Below are 23419 nucleotides of genomic sequence, written 5' to 3'. Positions count from 1 at the left end.
CTCCCCCACGCAGCATGGCACAGAAAGAGAAGCTCCAGTGTCTGAAGGACTTCCATAAGGACACGCTGAAACCTTCCCCAGGGAAGAGCCCGGGCACCCGGCCCGAGGACGAGGCAGAGGGGAAGCCTGTCCAGAGGGAGAAGTGGAACTCCAAGCTTGACTTTATCCTGTCCGTCGCTGGCGGCTTCGTGGGTTTAGGGAACGTCTGGCGTTTCCCATACCTCTGCTATAAGAATGGCGGAGGTGAGTTTCTGTCTCGTATGCGGCTACTGCCTAGGACATGAAGGGTGAAGGGGAATGAAGCCATTCCAATTCCATCTCTGTATTTTAAGAGGTTTGGGGTGATTGACCCTATTTCACTGTGACTCATTCATGTAAACAGAAGATGCAGAGTGCTGCGTTCAAGTGGGTTATTAATACAAGTAATGAGTGGGTTAATACAGGTCAACAGCTAGCACATAACGTTTTGAGAACCATATGTTTCTTAGAGTTTGGTGAGAGTGTGGTTGTCCTGTGGTTATTTTGCATACAATCGTCCCACAACTTTCTGGGAATGGTGTAGGATAGTTGCTTGGCTTTGGAACATTCGCAGCACATTTAAAGGAACTTGACTAAAAACATTATTTTCTTGGTATTTCATTACTTTAACAGAACGCTTCCTAAAAGTTCAAACACGGTTAGATTTCATTTCAATTTTGATGTTCTAGGAACATTCTCCAACTGGTTTGACATTGGGAATGTTCTCAAATTGTTCCAAGAACGTTAAGAAACCGCAATCTTCTGTGGGAATTTCAGTACTTCAGCATAACATTTTCTGCACGTTACCTCATGATTCTATTTAAAGTCCTGTTCTCAGTACATTAAGAAAATGTTCCATTAAAAAAACCCACAAGAAAACATTAGCAACATTCAAAGAACGTTCTAAGAATGTTATTTAAAAACAAAACTCTCTCTATCCTCTATCTTGTTAAGTGTGTGATCTTAATGGGTGCTTGTTTCCTTTGAAATGGGGTCTGTTTGAATGGATTAAAATTAACTGCTTTGAATTAGTTAAAAAAGCATGCTAGCTCCATCCAACAGAAGATCATAGGTTCAAATCTCACTGATGCCGTGCCACAATAACAAATATGTGTTTTCATGATTTAAAAAATACATGTGTTTGCATGTGTCCTATCTGTGCTTGTAGTTCAAAACAGTTAACCTAAGCTAGCAGTGTTATTAAAAGTCTTATTCAAACATTTAGTGAAAGATTTAAGGAAGTTTAAAAAAAACTTCAAATAACCTATAATTACCTTCCTCAGAATGTTAATAAAACCTCCCAGGAAAACATTCAGGGAACCATAGTAAAACGTTCTCAGAAACTCCCTGCAAGCTAAAAATGTATGTTCCCAGAACAGGCGAAATTTTCACTTCCGTTCTCAGAACATTCAAAAAAGCTTTCAGTTTTACCGTTCAGAACCAATGGGAAACCAAAATCGTACGTTCCCACAACTTCCAAGGAACCAAATGTGCTGCAGTCTCTCTGCATGCAACCATGGTTCCTTTACAGCTGCTATTTAGGTCTAGAACATGAAGGTTTTACAGTTCAAAGCCATTCCAATTGACCAACCATTCCATGGTTGACTTACTTAACTAACAAATGAATGTCCTCAATCTCACTCCCTTCTAACATTACTGACGTAAAAATGATTTACCGTAGATACTCAGATTCAGAGTTTGGGGTCACTTAGAAATTCTTGTTTTCGAAAGAACAGCAAATTTTTTGTCCATTAAAATAACATCAAATTGATCAGAAATACAGTGTAGACATTGTTAATGTTGTAAATCGCTATTGTAGCTGGAAACGGCTGATTTTTTTATGGAATATCTACATAGGCGTACAGAGGCCCATTATCAGCAACCATCAGTCCTGTGTTCCAATGGCACGTTGTGTTTGCTAATGCAAGTTTATCATTTTAAAAGGTTAATTGATCATTAGAAAACCCTTTTGCAATTATGTTAGCACAGCTGAAAACTGTTGTGCTGATTAAAAAACTGTTTTGCTGATTAAAGAAGCAATAAAACTGGCCTTCTTGAGACTAGTTGAGTATCTGGAGCATCAGCAATTGTGGGTTCGATTACAGGATCAAAATGGCCAGAAACAAATAACTTTCTTCTGAAACTCGTCAGTCTATTCTTGTTCTGAGAAATGAAGGCTATTCCATGCGAGAAATTGCCAAGAAACTGAAGATCTCGTACAATGCTGTGTACTACTCCCTTCACAGAACAGCGCAAACTGGCTCTAACCAGAATAGAAAGAGGAGTGGGAGGCCCCGGTGCACAACTGAGCAAGAGGACAAATACATTAGTGTTTTAGTTTGAGAAACAGATGCCTCACAGGTTCTCAACTGGCAGCTTCATTAAATAGTACCTGCAAAACACCAGTCTCAACATCAACAGTGAAGAGGCGACTCCGGGATGCTGACCTTCTAGGCAGAGTTGCAATTTGATGTTATTTTGATGGACATTTCTTTCGAAAACAAGGACATTTCTAAGTGACCCCAAACTTTTGAACGGTAGTGTACTTCATTGGTTTTGACCACATTTGTTTTTCTTAAACCTGACACATTCGTCTTCTCTCCTCCAGGTGCATTTCTCATCCCGTACTTCATCTTCCTCTTTGGCGGAGGTCTCCCCGTGTTTTTCCTGGAGGTGGCCCTCGGACAGTACACCTCCGAGGGTGGAATCACCTGCTGGGAAAAACTTTGCCCCATCTTTACTGGTGAGTACATTTTGATAAATTGTATTTATCGTTTAAGGTTGCCCTCACAAAAGCGGTTTCTACCCTCAAGGATATTTCCTAGTTAAATAAAGATTCAATTTTAATAAAGCCTTTATTTATACAGGTCAGCCAATCAAAAACTTAATCTTAGTTCCAATGACGACCTGGCAAGAGTAGCCAGAAGAGAGGCACATTCTCGGTCAAATCGGGTCAACGACCTTCAGCCGAAATCAAGTGAATAATAAATAATTGATGGGCAGGTCAATCATCTTATTCATGCCAGCCCAGGCCAGGAAGGAAAGCTACCACACATTGCATTACACTGGCTCTGCCTCGCCCACACTTGCCACCAGGGTAGTCCAACCAACAACTAGCCTTATTTTGATAATGCCTGGTTGCTAGGCGCTCTGTACTGCAGTTGCATCCTGTTCCCTTTGGACTCCCCTCCTCTCCTAACTGCCAACTCACTGGCAGCTGATATGTCCTGGCTTCATTAGACATTACACACACTGTACTGAGGGTTGAGGGAAACTGAAAGTATTAAGATGGTACACTGATCTTGGCTGTACTTTGCTCATGCCACTCAAAATTCGCTTTGTCTTGCTACCCAGCTATCTTCTGATATATTTTCTTAGGGATTTTACCCCACCCCCCCCCCCCACACACACACACAAACACGGAGCCCTTGAGACTCAGCCATGCCGTGTACATAGTGTGCTGAATTAGAGGTTGCTATGGCAGCGGCGCAGGAAAACATCAGAGAGATGCCTATCAATGAGGTCTGACCCAAGAAGGAGAGAGACAAACAGACAATCTTATAAACAGAAAAGAAGACAGCGCTATTGAGCTGTGTATGTATCAGTCTAGATGGCAGAAAGCTGACGAGCTCTATCTGTAGACATAGGCTGTGTCTTAATGGCACCCCCTCTGGGGTCTTAATGGCACCCCTATACTCTACATAGTGCACTACTTTTGACCAGGGCCCTATGGGAATAGGGGAACTGTTTGGGACGCAGACAGGCACTCACCTTCCAGCCAAACCAAACCAGGCCAAGCCTCACTCAAAAGCTCTCTATTTGTATAATACATTCAGATATGATGAGACTGGATGTCAGCAAAGCAAGCTGTTACTTTTCAGCTCTGGTGGCTGCCTGCCTGAATGGATTGGTGGGGGCGGCCCAGTTTCATTTTCATAAAAGGGAAGTGACAGAGGGTGACAGTGGGAGGAGGGGAGGGAGGGAGGCAGGGAGAGACAGTGAGAGGAGGGGGGGGAAGTAACAGAGGGTGACAGTGGGAGGAGGGAGGGAGGGAGGCAGGGAGAGACAGTGGGAGGAGGGGGGGGAGTAACAGAGGGTGACAGTGGGAGGAGGGAGGGAGAGAGAAAGGGAGGGAGAGACTGATGGAGGAAAGGAGAGGAGGGATGGAGGCTGATTTTCATTCAGGGAAGTGATGTGGGAGGACGTCAACACTGCTGTCTGTTTGAACAGAGATGTTAACATGTGATTTTGAGAGGAGGGGAGAGAATGGAGATAACCCAGAGGTGAGGAGTGGAGGGAAGGGGGAGGTAGAGGAGGGGAGAGGAGAGGAGTGAGAAGTGGAGGGAAGGGGGAGGTGGAGGCGAGAAGAGGAGAGGAGTGAGGAGTGGAGGGAAGCGGGAGGTGGAGGAGAGAAGAGGAGAGGAGTGAGGAGTGGAGGGAAGCGGGAGGTGGAGGAGGGGAGAAGAGAAGTGAGGGAAGGGAAGGGGGAGGTAGAGGAGAGGAGGAGTGTGGAGGGAAGGGGGAGGTGGAGGCGAGGAGGAGTGTGGAGGGAAGGGGGAGGTGGAGGCGAGGAGGGGAGAGGAGGAATGAGGGAAGGGTGAGGTAGAGGAGAGGAGGAGGAGATTTTCATGTCCTATAGCCAAACGATTACAACAACATTCAAAACATACACATGGGTTCATTGCAAAATATAGCTACATCGGATTCCTTTATGTCAAACCTCCCTTTGTAAGTGTTTTTGTACAGTATACATTTGTCTCTGAATATTTGCATGTACTCTGATGTCTGGCATGCAAGATGAACATTTATGTGACCTTTCCCTTTCCCCCCAGGTATTGGCTATGCTTCGATTGTGATCGTGTCCCTCCTGAACATCTACTACATAGTGATCCTGGCCTGGGGTTTGTATTACCTGTTCCAGTGCTTCCAGCCGGAGCTGCCCTGGGCCAAGTGTAAAAACTCCTGGAACACAGACCGCTGTGTGGAGGACACCATCCGCAAGAACAAGACCCTGATGCTGGCCGCTAACATCACCAACTTCACCTCGCCCGTCACCGAGTTCTGGGAGTGAGTACAGTAACTTTAAAAAAATGTATTTAACCTTTATCTACTGTATACAGGTGACATATCTTAATTTGACCCAGTTTACCATAGCAGGAACATAATCCTGCAGCAACAAGAAATGTGAATTATTATGTGGGTTATAATTAATATACATTTTTTGTTAGGGCAAATCAAGTCTTACATTTTAAAGTAGAAATTACATACTTTAGAAGCCTTTTTTTAAACCTTGAATAGACTACAAGTTTGCATTTCCTGCTGTGCAGGACGATTCCTGAAACAAAAGGATTGCCCAATTTAAGATACGGCATCTGGACAGGATAGTCTCACTGAGTTCTGGGAATTAGTACAGTACTGGAATATAGTATAATACTATATAATAATTTATTATGATTATATCAACCAATTTATCAACCAATCCCATACTATAGTTCGGCACGACTATAGTATGGGATTGGTTGAAGCTCAATGTTAAATTCAAATCTCCCAACAATCATATCCCCCTATAGACGATTGATGCACCAGTGCGTCAATCTAACTTACATAACAAAACAATTCCCATCAACATTCGTCAGTTTAAGCTAGAGGCATCTCAATCTACCGCATCCACCAATGTCGCACTTCCTCATCTGCGGTGAAAGGTGGCAGAGCTAGAGCGGTGTTGGTCAGACCATGAGAGATCCCAAAAATCGGTCTTCTCACGTAAACATCTGAACGGTTTGACCTGCAAACTATTATGCTCTATGACCCCCCACAAGTGTCGCGGGACTCGTCTGAAGGTAAACGGTACCGGTTTTGAATATTTCCTGAGTGTTTTTATATCTCCTAGATTTAGGAAAGACACTCAACCTTGTTTCTTGTGATTATTTTTTTTACTGTCCTTTTTGCCATTTATGAATGTGTTATTCATTTCTATGGGCTTCAGTAGTAAAGGCCAAAATCAATATTTTATAAATTAATTTAAAAAAAAAAATTATTCCTAAGGGGTCCTAAAATTCAAAATCAAATAGCTAAATGATCCATAGTATGACCATCTTAAAACAATGACATATGTCAGCTTAGTACCGCCCCCCCATCCCCCAATGTCTTAGACTGTAAAGAAATATCTAAGCCAATATGACACCAATGTCGATGAAACTTCGCAAATCAACTTGATTGGATGTGCCTCTCGTCCGTTGCCGTTACTGAGAGCCACTATACCAGATTTTTAACTGGGTTGTTAGCATTAAGAAAAAATACAATTTCTTGCCCCGACCTAGTTCAAGACCTAGGCGTCAGATAAGAACGAGACTACAGCATCCATAAAGTGACCATTAGACTTGCCAGGTTTTGGACTGAATAAGTTTGTAGGTGCAACAGTTTTGATTAAATGTATAATTTATTGCTCTTCATGTGCCAGTAGAGAACCTAAGAGGTGCTACCTTTTTGTAGCATTTCTGGCAATGCTAACATATTTTTCAGCCGAATCTCAAAGTTCTATTCTGTCTAAAACTGGGCATAGCAACTCGTTTGCTCAGCAACTCAATAACACAGCAGGTTGCCTGCACCAAGCATAAGAAGTGGTTGAAAACCAACCTAGGCTACTGTAGATGTATGTTGGTTTTCAAGCTGAGGTTAATCAATAAATGCATACAGATAATTGTCCGACATGAAGAAATGGGTCGGTTGATATTAGTGAGCTGTTTCCGATTTGATAAGCCAATGAATTTTGTTTTGTTGTCATTATCTAGCTAGCCAGTAGCTGTAGCTAGCTACTGTATAGCTAACTAACGTAATGTTATACCAGTCAGATGAGAGCTAAAGATGGCTAGGTAGCTAACCAATAAGCGAGGAAAGCTAGCTATATTTTGCCAAGGATGGTTTTTCATAAAATGCTGAAGTCATCTGTGTAAACTGCCGACCTAGACTCTTGCGTGTAATCAGAGCACTAACAAATATGTAGAGATAAGCTAGCGAATGTCCTTGGCTGCTATGATAGCCAGTTAGCTAGCTAGGTAACGTTAGCCAACGTAAGGCTGTAAAGTTAGCTAATGTTAGATAGCTAACGTTAGCTTGCTTATCCAAAGTCCAGCAGCTAGCCTCTGTAGCAAGCTAACACCAGTCAGCTGAAAGCTAGTGAACAGGCAAAGAAAGGTGGCTAGCTGTATTTGGTGATATTGGAAGATTTTTACACAAATTAATTCAGCCATTAGCTAGCTAGAGCCAGACAACAACAGCTGACCTTGACACAGAAGCTAGCTATGCCAGTCCAACATTTTCCCACAAAACATACCTAGCTAGCTACATCAGTTCAATACCAACACCAAACTTTGGGCAAATTGTCACGCTGCTACCTTACAATGCATGCAGTGGGATTTTGCAACACTAGCTTGCTCGCTACTCCATAGTCTAAGCTATGGTCAGAGCTAGCCACATTTCACTGTCAGACACGACACAACTCAAACTGTAGCTGAGAAAACAAATAGCTTGTTACATGTAAACAGTGCCTCGGTTGTGCACTGACTGCAGTGTACAAATGCATGCTTGCTAACATCAGTAAAACTCACCAGTTTCTAACATCCATAATAAATTCCAGTATGCTCCTTCTCCTGTCTTGACATTTTGATCAAAAATGCCAAACTAACAACTCTGCCATTTGACCGTCTTTATTGTATTTACAGCTCAGATCTGGATGTTGGAAACTGCCCCCCCCCCAAACCTAGATTATATTTTTAATTTATTAGGATCCCCATTAGCTGACGCCAGTAGTGACAGCTAGTCTTACTGGGGTCCGACACATAACGAAAAATACCTTCCAGACAAAATACTTTTACAATTGACATACATTCAAAAACATTAACATGTAGTGTGCTTGTGTGTGCATCTATTAGTTCCACATGTCAGTACATACACACAACAAGTAGGTCACATGGGGGAGAGGCGCTGTGCCGTGAGGTGTTGCTTTATTCGATTTTTAAAAAAACAGGTTTGCTGTTCACTTGCGCTATATTATATAAATGTATAGGATGCATAACTCTGCAACGCTTTAGGCTAGAAACAAGCTGTAAAAGGTACAAGAAAGATGTGGCGCTAGGGTACATGGGGATATCTTTGTTTAGTCTCTGTGGCTGACATATACAACCTTCAAAAGTCAATGACTTAAAACCGTTTTCTTTTGCTTTGCTTTCAATGGGAATTGAGTCCTATTTTACAATGTAAGACTGTCACAATTACATTTTTCATTTTAGTCATGTAGCAGATGCTCTTATCCAGAGCGACTTACAGTTAGTGAGCGCATACATAATTTTTTTATTTTTTTATACTGGCCCCCCGTGGGAATTGAACCCACAACCCTGGCATTGCAAACGCCATGCTCTACCAACTGAGCTACATCCCTTGCGCAGACAATTACTTGAGACTATCCATGGTCAATTCTACACATACTTTAATAGTTAGTTCAAAACTGATTTGAGTTATTAGAGGGCAACAGCCAGTAGACCAGGTTTTAAACCATCTACCCTTGGTATGCAAGCGCACCACCTGTGCCATTAAGGCCCAGACCTTTTGGCAGAGGCCGAATTAAAGGTAACAATAGCACTGCCAATAACAGACTTTTGGTTGCACAAAAAAAATCTGTCTTTGTAAGGGGAAATGTTATATAATGCACCTTCAAACAGAAAATCTTGAGAACGTTAGAATTTTAAGCAACCTGCATACACATTGTTTGAAGTACAATAGACCAACACAACTACTGTAGTAGGTCAAAGCTGTGTGCTGGAAAACCTTGGTAGAGCATGGGTGGAGTAGGCATTGTGGGCTTGTGAATTTCCTTTCTTTTTTGGCTTCAGACCAATGCCTACTTCTCACTTAAAACAGTTTTTAATAATATAATATCCTACCTTGACCTATCTACCTGATTTATTCCTTTTAGCTCCTTTCACAAGTCTCCCTTGTGACCTCAATGGCACTACCTGGTCAAATAAAGCAAAGGGTCTCACTGTAACATTATCAAGCTTTAATCATTCTAGTTCCTGCTCTCCCTCCATTCTTGTTTTCATCACATCCTCCTGCTTTTCTTTCCCCTGCTTCCCCCTTCCCCACCTCTCCTCTGCTTCCTCCTTTCTCACCTCTCCTCTGCTTCCTCTTTCCCCACCCCTGCTTCTCCCTGCTCTCCCAACGGTCATGTTTACCTGGTAGCACTGGCAGCGTGGTCCGTTAATGAATGCTCATGCGCAAACACAGGACCAGGAACAGGGAAACCACTCTTAGCTGAGCAGAGCAGAAACTGGCTAGCTGGAGCTGAAGGACTGGCTGTAAACGTAGCTAGATGCCGGCCGGCTGGCTACTCTATGATTCTGTGTTGTTCCTCTGAAACATGTTGTACCTTTTGTGACGGATTCTGGTGGATTAACCTTCATCCACTACTGTAGAGTAAGGTTGTCTTGATAAAAAGCAGACTTTCATGACTACTTGAACTGACCTGGTAAAACTCTGGGCCCCAGTTATAGCTGCCCTGGAAAAACTGACCCTCTCTTTCCCCAATGCCAAACAGGTCTGAAAAAACGGACCCTCTCTTTCCCCAATGCCAAACATGTCTGAAAAACGGACCCTCTCTTTCCCCAATGCCAAACATGTCCGACTCTTTGTCTTCTCTCCAACAGACGTAACGTCCTTAGCATATCCAGTGGCATCGATGAAATCGGGGAGGTCAAGTGGGACCTGGCTCTGTGTCTGCTGGGGGTTTGGGTCATCTGCTTCTTCTGCATCTGGAAGGGAGTCAAATCCACTGGGAAGGTGAGCTGGGATGTACTTTATATTTCCCATATATAAATAGAATGAATGGAATGGACATTTTCCGTCAGACCACATACATTTGGCTGTTACTCAAACACACCATGAAGAAGGCACTTTAGCCAAATTGTTGGTCAAATATATCCACAGCAAGGAGAAATGAGGGTGCAACTTTCATTTTCATTTGTACACCAAAAGGCCAACATTGTATTTACGATAATTGAATGGGGTGGGAATGTCCGTTCTAGATATTCTAATTCTATGGAGTCCCCTCTGCCACTGCCTGCATGGATTCATACATAATAATAATATGCCATTTAGCAGACGCTTTTATCCAAAGCGACTTACAGTCATGCGTGCATAATTTTTTTTTTTTGTGTATGGGTGGTCCCGGGGATCGAACCCACTACCTTGGCGTTACAAGCGCCGTGCTCTACCAGCTGAGCTACAGAGGACCACAAGCTTAATGAGACACACCTCAAAGTGCAACGATACCAAGTTGAACAGGCTACTACTATACCACAGACTGTCACCATAAATCAAGTTCCAGAGTGCAATTCAATCTCTGTGTAACGAGTGTAAACAATAGCCAGACCAGTCACAGCAACACCCCCGGGACCAGTCAGGGAGCTGGATCGATCCCAGAAACCTTGTCTTATTGCGCCAATTGATTAGTTTAGCCTGATTTTTCCTTTTGACCCTCTAAGCTGTAAATCATCCGGTATCTGCAGTCTTTGCTTCCTGGAAAGGGAAGCTTGGAGTCAGCCTTCACAAAACAAGAGGAAAGAGTATAACCGAGAGGATTGGATTCTGCTAAAAGATGGGGTTATGATTCTGACAGCCTACCTGAGAATGTGTCATTCTCATTACACAGAAGATTTTGAAGTCAAATCTGTCTCTTTAGACAAAGAAATGTATGTGGGTGAGATCGACACTATTGATTTGTAAATCTGCTGATACATCGTCGGTTTCTTCTGTTTCCCAACAGGTTGTGTACGTCACTGCTACCTTCCCCTTCGTCATGCTGATCATTCTGTTGATCCGCGGCGTCACTCTGCCAGGAGCATCTGAAGGAATCAAGTTCTACCTGTACCCAGACCTGCAACGTCTCAAAGACCCTGAGGTAGAACCACCCTGCCCCGCCCCTTCCTGTCCTGTCTTGGGACTTTATTAATCTAGTCATTCAGCAACTGTGGCTGGGATTCAAACAAACAAACCACACAGAATCCTGGCCTAATCTTGAATTTCGAATCCTTTGAGTTTAATATTTGATCTTATCTTTTGAAAAAATATATTTCAATCGCCATAATGAATAGAAAGGGGAATAAAGGACATCCTTGTCTTACACCTCAAGAGAATGTTAATGTGGCGTAGTTGGCTGTAAAGCTAATTTTCATTAGTAGTCCTTGGGTAAACGTGATTCTCCTGGGAAAAGGAAAAATGTGTAGACAAAGTCAGTCAAAATACTGCCCAATGTAATAATACCCCAAATTGTCAAAATACTACCCAACGTTTTCCCAAAGCTTGCGTCTCAGCCTTCATATCTTCTCCCCTTTTTACCTTCAGGTCTGGATCGATGCAGGCACTCAGATCTTCTTCTCCTATGCCATCTGTCTGGGAGCTATGACGTCACTGGGGAGCTACAACAAATACAAATACAACTGCTATAGGTGAGTGTCCACGCCGGGGGGGTGGGAGGGGGTTGGGAGGTGATGGTGGTGGTGGGGCCTAATCCAGTGGTTAAAGAAAAATGGGTAGAAAAAAAAAGACAAGAAAAGTGGGGAACCTAGGTTCCTTTTGTGTTCATTAACAACTTCCGTGACATGTGTGATATAGGGACTGTTTGCTGCTGGGAGGCCTCAACAGCGGTACCAGTTTTGTGTCTGGCTTCGCAATATTTTCCGTCCTGGGCTTCATGGCACAAGAGCAAGGGGTGGACATTGCCGATGTGGCAGAGTCAGGTACGAGGTGGTCAAAGTGGCAGTGATGGTGGGCACTGCTACTTAAAATAAACAACAACAAAAAACAACAGAGTTGCTGGTTCTATCCAACAGAAAAAAAGACAAAATCCGAAAGACACTAGATAAAGTTAATTGTAAAGAATGAAATGGATTTATTTTCTTGAAAGACGGCATCGAAATATGGAAGTTTCGGCAATCAAACACTGCTTGACAGAAATAAAAGTTACAGTTACAGTATAAAAACAGTTTACTGTGGTAAAACCTTTCAGTGCATCTCTATGACATGGATGTCACATATTTGGATCTGGTTGGATTCTTCAAGCAATCGAGTATCAAGGAAAATGCTGGTGGAAAAAATAAAGTTTTACTGTTAAATTGGATCTTATCCAGAACGCTAGGGGGCGAAGAGTCAAGCCATGCATGAGAGATCCATCATGACCTTTTCTTCTCACGATCACCATAGATTTAAGAGTCCTGCTCCAGCCTGTTCCAACAGATACTGTATCTATTGTATGAGAGTGAAGCAAAATGTCAGTAATCCAGGACATCTTGTGCCACGTTAAAATAAACAAGTATGACTTAAGTCTCACTTATGGTACTTACCTCTGGGCTGTTTTAGATGGGTCTAGCATATTTATCCATATTTTACAATGTGATCAGTTCAATGGTTTATGCCCATGGCGGATTCTATTTGTTCTGTGCGTTTCTAATTATAAGCATGTTTCTAACTATTGTACTTGTAATGTCATTATCCTTCTACTGCTGTGTGGATACTACAAGGAGGCATCAATGTGGTGATGTTTTTAGGTGATTTTTCTGTAATTTAGAAAAAAACACCCTTCATTTCTACCTTTTTATTATAGCAGACATACTATTACTGTACATTCTGATATGAAAGATGGGTCTTTTGATGGTATTAACTGAGATCCTGTATCACTGGCACCCTCTTGCAGTGCGTATGTAGTCAGTCTGCTCTAGCCATTAACGATATCTCTAGCCCTATCCTTCTGAGGAGACTGTACAGGGTGTTCCTGCCGGAGTACAGAGATGCAGTGAATGCATGAGAAATAATGACTGTATAAAATAAATAATTCAAATACCTCGCTATCTCAGCTATCTGAGCAATCTCTTTCTCTGAGAAATTGTATTCCCCATATTTTTGTATATAAATTATAGCTCAGTATTTGAATTATTTATTTTATACTAATACAGAAAGAGATTGCTCAGATAGCTAAGATACTGAGATAGATATCTGAGCAATCTCTTTCTCTTAGAAATTGTATTAGTATAAAGTAATATAATTTCCCCATATTTTTGTATTTAAAATATAGCTCAGTATTTGAATTATTTATTTTATACAGTCATTATTACTCATCTTTATCAAGGGGTGTCAATCATTTCAGACCCCACTGTATATATAACATCATATGATGAAACTCATTTAGTTGATTCGTTTACTGATCTAGATTAACGCAATTTACTGTAAGCAGTTTAATAGAATAAGTAATTCAATGAGTTTCAACGGGAGAGTTTTGGTACACAGTACTGTAGATGGTTTGTGATACCATGTTCTAACTTACGCCTTGTGCTGTAAGCAGTGAAATAAGGTGCATAGTGCACTGAGAAAGAGACAACTTGGTTTTGCCTTAAACTGCAGCAACTTGATCCTGAGGAGAGAGGTTTTATTTTGGGGAGAGATGCAGAGTAGATTCAGATTTGTACCCACGCTGAGGATGGTACATATGTGCCGAAGGCGACGACATTACCTGCTAGACCAGCCTCAAGCACGAGAGAGGCTTTTATTGAATGATTATTATTGAAGTATCAAAGCCAGCTCACTAGTCAGTCTGCTAGCTAGTCATGTCGTGTTTGGTTGGATGCCTTGTCATATTTCACAGCTAAACCAACTTTATTCTATGTGTTTGCTGTTTTTCCTGTTTTGTTTTTTAACTTCTGTTGTAACAGGTTATCCCAACATTATAACACCACGTTTTCGAGACGTTGCTATAGTTACAATCGAGAAGAGGCGACGTATGTTGCCTCTGATCCAGTCATTGTTATTATATACTATATATTCTACTATATACTATACTAGTTATGTTATATACTAGCCTATATATTCTACTATATACTATACAAGTTATGTTATATACTAGCCTATATATTCTACTATATACTATACTAGTTATGTTATATACTAGCCTATATATTCTACTATATACTATACAAGTTATGTTATATACTAGCCTATATATTCTACTATATACTATACTAGTTATGTTATATACTAGCCTATATATATTCTACTATATACTATACTAGTTATGTTATATACTAGCCTATATATTCTACTATATACTAGTTATGTTATATACTAGCCTATATATTCTACTATATACTATACTAGTTATGTTATATACTAGCCTATATATTCTACTATATACTAGTTATGTTATATACTAGCCTATATATTCTACTATATACTATACTAGTTATGTTATATACTAGCCTATATATTCTACTATATACTATACTAGTTATGTTATATACTAGCCTATATATTCTACTATATACTATACTAGTTATGTTATATACTAGCCTATATATTCTACTATATACTATACTAGTTATGTTATATACTAGCCTATATATTCTACTATATACTATACAAGTTATGTTATATACTAGCCTATATATTCTACTATATACTAGTTATGTTATATACTAGCCTATATATTCTACTATATACTATACTAGTTATGTTATATACTAGCCTATATATTCTACTATATACTATACTAGTTATGTTATATACTAGCCTATATATTCTACTATATACTATACTAGTTATGTTATATACTAGCCTATATATTCTACTATATACTATACAAGTTATGTTATATACTAGCCTATATATTCTACTATATACTAGTTATGTTATATACTAGCCTATATATTCTACTATATACTATACTAGTCATGTTATATACTAGCCTATATATTCTACTATATACTATACTAGTTATGTTATATACTAGCCTATATATTCTACCATATACTATACTAGTTATGTTATATACTAGCCTATATATTCTACTATATACTATACTAGTTATGTTATATACTAGCCTATATATTCTACTATATACTAGTTATGTTATATACTAGCCTATATATTCTACTAGTTTAGTGTGGTTATTATATACACATAGTGATAGGGGATGAACATTTTGAGCTGTTGTGCTTCGTACTGCTATTGTAAGGCTACTTTGATAGTTCTTGTCATAACATGAATCCCTAGTCTTGCCAGGAGCCATAAGTTAAAAGGGCATTGACAATACATTCCACTTACATTGCCTACAGTATATGATCGTAAGGATAAGACGAGATAGATCTATACTTTTTAGGATTTTCTATTTCTTATTAACATTAGTTTGGTCTGTGCTATACTTGGACGCACCATGGTGGCATCAGACCAGATCAAACGATAGAACCCTGGTTTCTAATTGTGTTTTCTCCACTTCCCCATCCCCCTCTCTCTTCTTGTTCCTCTCTAGGTCCTGGCTTGGCCTTCATTGCCTATCCTAAAGCTGTGTCTATGATGCCGCTGCCCACCTTCTGGGCTATCCTCTTCTTCATCATGCTTCTGCTACTGGGTCTCGACAGTCAGGTCAGTAGTATGCTCATTATGAGTCAAGGATCTGCATCTGAGTCTGAATCTGAGACAGTCAGGTCAGTAGTCTGCTCATTATGAGTCAAGGATCTGAATCTGAGACAGTCAGGTCAGTAGTATGCTCATTATGAGTCAAGGATCTGAATCTGAGTCTGAATCTGAGACAGTTAGGTCAGTATTATGCTCATTATGAGTCAAGGATCTGAGTCTGAATCTGAGACAGTTAGGTCAGTAGTATGCTCATTATGAATCAAGAATCTGAATCTGAGACAGTCAGGTAGGTAATGTTGTTATGACACAGTAGTAAGGAAGTTTATTGATATCAGATATGAGCACTGAGATTATGAAATTATAAAAAATGTTATGGAGTTGTAAAGGGAAGTTGTATGTTTTATTATGAGACAGTAAGTCAGTTTATTAATATGAGTGATACGATTGCTGAGATGGTGAAAAATATACACTTTGTAGGGGAATTGTACAGGGAAGTTGTAAGCAAGTTATTAAACAGATGTGGTTCTGTTCCAATTTTCAATGTCCAACGGCTATTAGTACGTGGCCACAGTCAGTATATTGATATAGGGAAGTTGTAACTAAGCAAGTTCCTGTATGTCACATAGTCAGCTTTATTAACCTGCATGGGCAAATTCATGGTCACAGGAAAAACTTGTGGCCCATACACATGTGATCAGGAGGAAAAACTCCTGGCCCCATGCACATGTGATCAGGAGGAAAAACTCCTGACCCCATACACGTGATCAGGAGGAAAAACTCCTGGCCCCATACACATGTTATCAATACAGGCCTAAACAGGACTAAACAGTCAGTCAATAAAAATGGTCAATCCACAGAGGCAAACCACGACACACTACTTATGAACAAACAACCACATGTTAACATAGTCAGTCAGTTAGTCAATTCAGCTCAATGCTAGCGTCCATAGACAGTCGTACCATTACTACAGCTCAATGCTAGCATCCATAGACAGTCGTACCATTACTACAGCTCAATGCTAGCATCCATAGACAGTTGTACCATTACTACAGCTCAATGCTAGCATCCATAGACAGTTGTACCATTACTACAGCTCAATGCTAGCATCCATAGACAGTCGTACCATTACTACAGCTCAATGCTAGCATCCATAGACAGTCGTACCATTACTACAGCTCAATGCTAGCATCCATAGACAGTCGTACCATTACTACAGCTCAATGCTAGCATCCATAGACAGTCGTACCATTACTACAGCTCAATGCTAGCATCCATAGACAGTCGTACCATTACTACAGCTCAATGCTAGCATCCATAGACAGTCGTACCATTACTACAGCTCAATGCTAGCATCCATAGACAGTCGTACCATTACTACAGCTCAATGCTAGCATCCATAGACAGTCGTACCATTACTACAGCTCAATGCTAGCGTCCAAAGACAGTCGTACCATAACTACAGCTCCTCCTCTGATGCTGTATGTTAACTACATGAAATGTAAATAGATGTGTTTAGTGTTAGTAACTACATGTTAACATACAGTCATTTTGTCTGTCGGTCAGTCAATACATATTGCTCAATGCTAGCCTCCACAAATATACCACCATTACGCATCATCTCCCAGCTGCTAATACTGCACGTTAGCTAGATTTGATCACTCAGGTCCTATAAATAGGTGTGTTTAGTGATTGCAGCTTCCATTTCTAGACTACCTAGATAGATACAGATCCTCCATTTCTAGACTACCTAGCTAGATCCAGATCCTCCATTTCTAGACTACCTAGCTAGATACAGATCCTCCATTTATAGACTACCTAGCTAGATACAGATCCTCCATTTCCAGACTACTGGCTGATTGGTTGACTGGCCGACAGACTGGCTGGCTGTCTGATTGGTTGACTGGCTGTCTGATTGGTTGACTGGCTGACAGACTGGCTGGCTGGCTGATTGTTTGACTGGCTGACAGACTGGCTGGCTGGCTGATTGGTTGACTGGCTGACAGACTGGCTGGCTGGCTGATTGGTTGACTGGCTGACAGACTGGCTGGCTGATTGGATAAAAGTCTTTATATATGCCATTTAGCAGACGCTTTTATCCAAAGTGACGTAGTCATGTGTGCATACATTTTACATATGCGGTGCCCCAGCGGGAATCGAACACCACGACCCTTGTCGTTGCAAGAGACATGTTTTACGGACTGAGCCACACAGGACTACGTCCGTACAAAAACGTTAACCCATCAGGCCTACTGTATGCTGCACTACTCCCATCTCTTGTCTCTGTGTCGTCTTTCTGTCCCCAGTTTGTGGAAGTGGAAGGACAGATCACTTCCTTGGTGGATCTGTATCCCTCCTTCCTAAGGAAGGGTTACCGGCGGGAAATTTTTATAGCTATAGTGTGCTCCATAAGCTATCTTCTGGGACTTACCATGGTTACTAGGGTAAGTACTATCTTCTAGTAGTATACTTCAACTTTTTACACTGATATCATAATATACAATATCACAAGTGTCCAGCCCAGTCCAGAACCTTAGCTACACCCTAACGAATATAAAATAATCTTACTAAAATTAAGCTATGCTATTACCAGTCTCTATTACCAGTCTCTTTATTATTCCATAACAATGCAGGCTATAGCCATATTAGGGCATCACAGTAACATCACCACATGTTCAATACAGTAAATACAGCGCCTTCAGAAAGTATTCATACCCCTTGACTTATTCCACATGTTGTTGTGTTACAGCCTGAATTCAAAATTGAATAAAACATTTTTTACCCATGTACACGCAATACCCCATTATGACAAAGTGAAACAAATATTTTTTAGAAATGTTGGCAAATTTATTGAAAATGATATACAGAATTAGCTCTTTTACATAAGTATTCACACCCCTGAGTCAATACTTTGTAGAAGCACCTTTGGCAGCGATTACAGCTGTGAGTCTTTCTGAGTCTTTTAAGAGCTTTCCACACCTGGATTGTGCAACATTTGCCCATTCTTGTTTTCAAAGTTCTTCAAGCTCTGTCAATTGGTTGTTGATTGTTGCCATTTTCAGGTCTTGCCATAGTTTTTCAAGTAGATTTAAGTCAAAACTCAGGAACATTCACTTTCTTCTTGGTAAGCAACTCCAGTGTAGATTTGGCCTTGTGTTTTAGGATATTGTCCTGCTGAAAGGTGAATTCATCTCCCAGTGTCTGGTGGAAAGCAGACTGAACCAGGTTTTCCTCTAGGATTTTGCCTGTGCTTAGCAACAATCCATTTTTTTTTTTATCCTGAAAAACTCCCCAGTCCTTAATGATTACAATCATACCCATAACATGATGCAGCCACCCCATGCTTGAAAATATGAAGAGTGGTACTCAGTGATGGGTTGTGTTGGATTTGCCCCAAACATATAGTTAATTTCTTTGCCACATATTTTGTAGTATTACTTTAGTGCCTTATTGCAAACAAGATGCATGTTTTGGAATATTTGTATTCTGTACAGGCTTCCCTCTTTTTTCTCTGTCAATTTAGGTTAGTATTGTGGAGTAACTACAATGTTGTTGATCCATCCTAAGTTTTCTCCTTTTACAACCATTAAACTCTATAACTGTTTTAAAGTCACCATTGGCCTCATGGTGAAATATAGGGATATAAGTCATCTTTTTTTTTTTACCCATCTACCAACAGGTGTCCTTCTTTGCGAGGCATTGGAAAACCTCCCTGGTCTTTGTGGTTGAATCTGTGTTTGAAATTCACTGCTCGACTGAGGGACCTTACAGATAATTGTATGTGTGGGGTACAGAGATGAGGTAGCCATTAAAAAATCATGTTAAACACTATTATTGCACACAAAGTGAGCTCATGCAACTTATGTGACTTGTTAAGCACATTTTTTACTCCTGAACTTATTTAGGCTTGCCATAAGAAAGGGGTTGAATACTTATTGACTCAAGACATTTCAGCTGTTCATTTTTAATTCATTAGTACATATTTCGAAAAACATGATTCCATATTATGGGGTATATTGTGTGTAGGCCAGTAACAAATAAATCTCTATTTAATCCATTTTAAATTCAGGCTGTAACATAACAAAATGTGGAGATAGTTGAGGGGTGTGAATACATTCTGAAGGCAATGTAGCTACACCTTTAATGTGAATAGAAAATGGTCTTGTGGAGCTTTTAAACCTCAAATTCCCCCAGCAACAAGAGTCCCATACATACAGTTCCACTTTCCCCTTTCCTGTCTTCTCATGCCAGTCCCTCACAATAGCACCACTCCAAATATGCTGCTGTGGCCTGAGCTTCCCAGTAGCCTACTGTATTTCGGTCTATTTAGAGAAATATTTGGCTCACACATATAACTCACTCTCTTTTATCTCCACTCTGAGAAACTGAAACTGTCAGTCACTTTCTGGGAAGCTCATCTCAAACCAGGGCATCAGAGCTGTAAAAAGTAATAGCTATCTAGCTATACTTGGAGATACTGTGCTGTGTCCCTGCCTCTAAGACTTACAATGTGGAAACAAGCATGTGATGACCCTCAGAAAGATCAAACCCACCACAGTCCCTGACTCCCTAATCCTACCCCACTAAAGCCTCCTAGACAGCGAGGGAGTCAGGGACTTGCTGCTTTATGCGATTTCAGACCACAGTAGCCTGTTCTTTTTCCATGACATCACAATCTCATGTTGCCTCTCACTGAGTGCTCTGTTGAGGGTTGGAACTAGGGACGGCTCGGTTCCATTGGGCGTTGGAACATGGCTGCGTCCCAAATAGCACCCTATTCCTAATTTAGATAAAGTGTACTATGTAGGCTCAAACTGCGCTATGTAGGGAGTAGGGTGCCATTTGTGACGTAGACATTTATTCTCCCGCCACTACACTCTTAAAAAAAAAAAAAAGGTGCTATGTATAATCTAAAATGGTTCTTCAGCTGTCCCCATAGGATAACCTTTTTGAAGAACCCATTTTGGTTCCAGGGAGAACCCTTTTGTGTTCCATGTAGAACAGACGGGTTCTCCTATGGGGACAGCTGAAGAACCCCTTTGGAACCCTTTTTTCTAAGAGTGTAACCTAGGGGCCTACTCAGTCACTAGCCTGAGATCTACTATCTGTAAAGCTGTAAATCTATGCATGGAATCCTACATTCACACATGCCCAAGCACTAAATCATGCTAATTTCTCTCTCCCACAGGGTGGCATGTATGTGTTTCAACTCTTTGACTACTATGCAGCCAGCGGTGTGTGCCTTTTGTGGGTTGCATTCTTTGAATGTATTGCTGTAGCCTGGGTTTATGGTACGTGTCCTCTGGAATATAATGCCCTGTCTACGTATGTCTGTATAGGAGCTGTGGTCCTTAAATGTCCTCGGGCTCTGTCAGTGAAATACAATCACAACTACTCCCGACTATATAGAGATGTTACAGTTCTGTCTCAAATGCAACAAATACATTTTTTATCTCTGTATCAATTTACTGTTGCATTATATCAACTGACACCCACCATAAAATACATTTAGACCTAGACACAGAATATGTGGCAGTGTCACAGCATAAAGAGAAACATGAGCTGGAATACTGTGTACATCACAAATGGCACCCTATTCCCTATATAGTGAACGTCTTTTGACCACAGCCCTATGGGCCCAGGTCAAAAGTAGTGCACTATAAAGGGAATATGGGGTACCATTTGGGAGGCACACTTTACGTAAATCTGACCAAATTCTCTATTAATTTTTTCTCTTCCCATCAGGCGTTGATAATTTCTATGATGCGATTGAAGACATGATTGGCTACAGACCAAACCCCTGGATGAAATGGAGCTGGTCTTTTATCACACCTCTTCTTTGTGTGGTGAGTCTATGTTCATTAATACTGACTTCGTCCCAAATGGTACCCTTCTGTATTTTCTACCCTATGGGCCCTAGTCAAAAGAAGTGCACTACATATGGAATAGGGTGCCATTTGGGATGTAACCCTACTAACCTCCCATACTGAAAGGAGAGAGAATGATATATCTGCAAATGTCTGTCATCCCTTCCTCCCCCACTCAAAACGTTATACTACTATAACAGCAGTGTGTGTCCGTCTGTCCGTCCGTCCTACGATCATTTGCTTAACAGAAGTGGCCAGGCTCTGTAACATCACATCCCCTCCTGTGTGGTTAAAGGGTAACTGGTGACCCTGCATCCCTGGTGGTTAAAGGGTAACCGTTGGTCCTGTGTCCCTGGTGGTTAAAGGGTAACCGGCAGCCCTGCATCCCTGGTGGTTAAAGGGTAACCTGTGGACCTGCGTCCCTGGTGGTTAAAGGGTAACCATTGGCCCTGTGTCCCTGGAGGTTAAAGGGTAACCTGTTGCCCTGTGTCCCTGGAGGTTAAAGGGTAACCTGTTGCCCTGTGTCCCTGGAGGTTAAAGGGTAACCTGTTGCCCTGTGTCCCTGGAGGTTAAAGGGTAACCTGTTGCCCTGTGTCCCTGGTGGTTAAAGGGTAACCGGCAGCCCTGCATCCCTGGTGGTTAAAGGGTAACCGTTGGCCCGGTGTCCCTGGTGGTTAAAGGGTAACCGGCAGCCCTGCATCCCTGGTGGTTAAAGGGTAACCGGCAGCCCTGCATCCCTGGTGGTTAAAGTGTAACCTGTGGACCTGCGTCCCTGGTGGTTAAAGGGTAACCATTGGCCCTGTGTCCCTGGAGTTTAAAGGGTAACCTGTTGCCCTGTGTCCCTGGAGGTTAAAGGGTAACCTGCGGCCCTGGTGGCTAAAGGTTAAAGGGTAACCTGCGGCCCTGGTGGCTAAAGGTTAAAGGGTAACCTGCGTCCCTGGAAGTTAAAGATTGAAGGGTAACCTGCGGCCCGGCGTCCCATGCTGTGTGTGCCTTCTGGATTAAAACTGTTGAGGCATTTGGGAAATGTGGTGCTTGGCTCCGTCCGGAGGCTAATCCTGTTTAATCCCGTTGAATCTCATGTGTCTTAACGACCAGGAAACAGAGTGCTATTTGTTCTCTTGAGACGGACTAAGGAGAACTCAAAGAGAATGAAAGGGACTAAGGAGAATTTGAGGAGACTGTGTGTTAGTGGATGTCAATTACTACCAGCTCTGATATTATTATAACGTTAATCATAATCGGATATTGCTATAGCGTTACTATCAATTACGTCAATAATTATTTTCATTTTCATTTGTTTTCCAAAATGTTCATGAAACAATAGGTGTTTGTTTGAAGGAAATGAGAGACTCTGTTTGCATCATTTAAATTTTTTTTATTTTTTTTTATTTTTTACAAAACATAAAGGGGCCATCAAGTATCGTATTACTGAGAACAAGGAGGTTTTCAGGTAGATCCCTTGTTTTGAAACGGATAGTTAGCTAGTGCAAGCTGGCACTGTAAATGTACAAGAACGTCAAACCGTTCCCTCATTGTCAGACATTGGAGAATGTGAGTTACCATTAATACATTTACCCTCCATTGGTGTTTTCTCTCTGCCTCCAGGGTTGCTTCGTCTTCTCCTTGGTCAAATACAAACCTTTGACGTACAACAAGGTTTACGAGTACCCCGACTGGTCCATCGGTGTGGGCTGGACTCTGGCCCTGGCTTCTATGATCTGTATTCCTATGGTGGTGGTCATCAAGATCATTCAGTCCGATGGACCACTCATAGAGGTTAGTACACAACTCCTATAACCCCAGACCCCTAACCCCTAGGCCCCTAGGTTCTGGACACTACACCCTAAGCTCTAGCCCCTACCCCTAGGTTCTAGACTGTACACCCTAAGCCCTAGCCCCTACCCCTAGGTTCTAGACTGTACACCCTAAGCCCTAGCCCCTACCCCTAGGTTCTAGACTGTACACCCTAAGCCCTAGCCCCTACCCCTAGGTTCTAGACTGTACACCCTAAGCCCTAGCCCCTACCCCTAGGTTCTAGACTGTACACCCTAAGCCCTAGCCCCTACCCCTAGGTTCTA

At 41.4% G+C, this 23419-nt stretch overlaps 1 protein-coding gene across 1 annotated transcript in view; it reads left to right on the top strand.

The window, feature by feature from the left end:
* Positions 1-23419, top strand: part of LOC311133315 (sodium- and chloride-dependent taurine transporter-like) — a 40301-nt gene that overhangs the window by 13215 nt on the left and 3667 nt on the right. The window contains exons 2-13 of the mRNA XM_084166818.1: positions 14-243; positions 2627-2761; positions 4851-5085; positions 9720-9852; positions 10838-10972; positions 11416-11519; positions 11686-11810; positions 15368-15480; positions 17778-17915; positions 20660-20762; positions 21217-21317; positions 22947-23117. Coding sequence (XP_084022944.1) covers positions 15-243; positions 2627-2761; positions 4851-5085; positions 9720-9852; positions 10838-10972; positions 11416-11519; positions 11686-11810; positions 15368-15480; positions 17778-17915; positions 20660-20762; positions 21217-21317; positions 22947-23117 — 1722 coding nt within the window. The 5' untranslated portion in view covers position 14. The remainder of the gene's footprint in view (positions 1-13; positions 244-2626; positions 2762-4850; positions 5086-9719; positions 9853-10837; positions 10973-11415; positions 11520-11685; positions 11811-15367; positions 15481-17777; positions 17916-20659; positions 20763-21216; positions 21318-22946; positions 23118-23419) is intronic.

Source organism: Coregonus lavaretus (assembly GCF_964263955.1).
Source record: "Coregonus lavaretus genome assembly, chromosome: 8".
Taxonomy (NCBI): domain Eukaryota; kingdom Metazoa; phylum Chordata; class Actinopteri; order Salmoniformes; family Salmonidae; genus Coregonus; species Coregonus lavaretus.
Note: the sequence above shows the minus strand (reverse complement) of the source record. Positions and strands in the feature narration are given on the sequence as shown.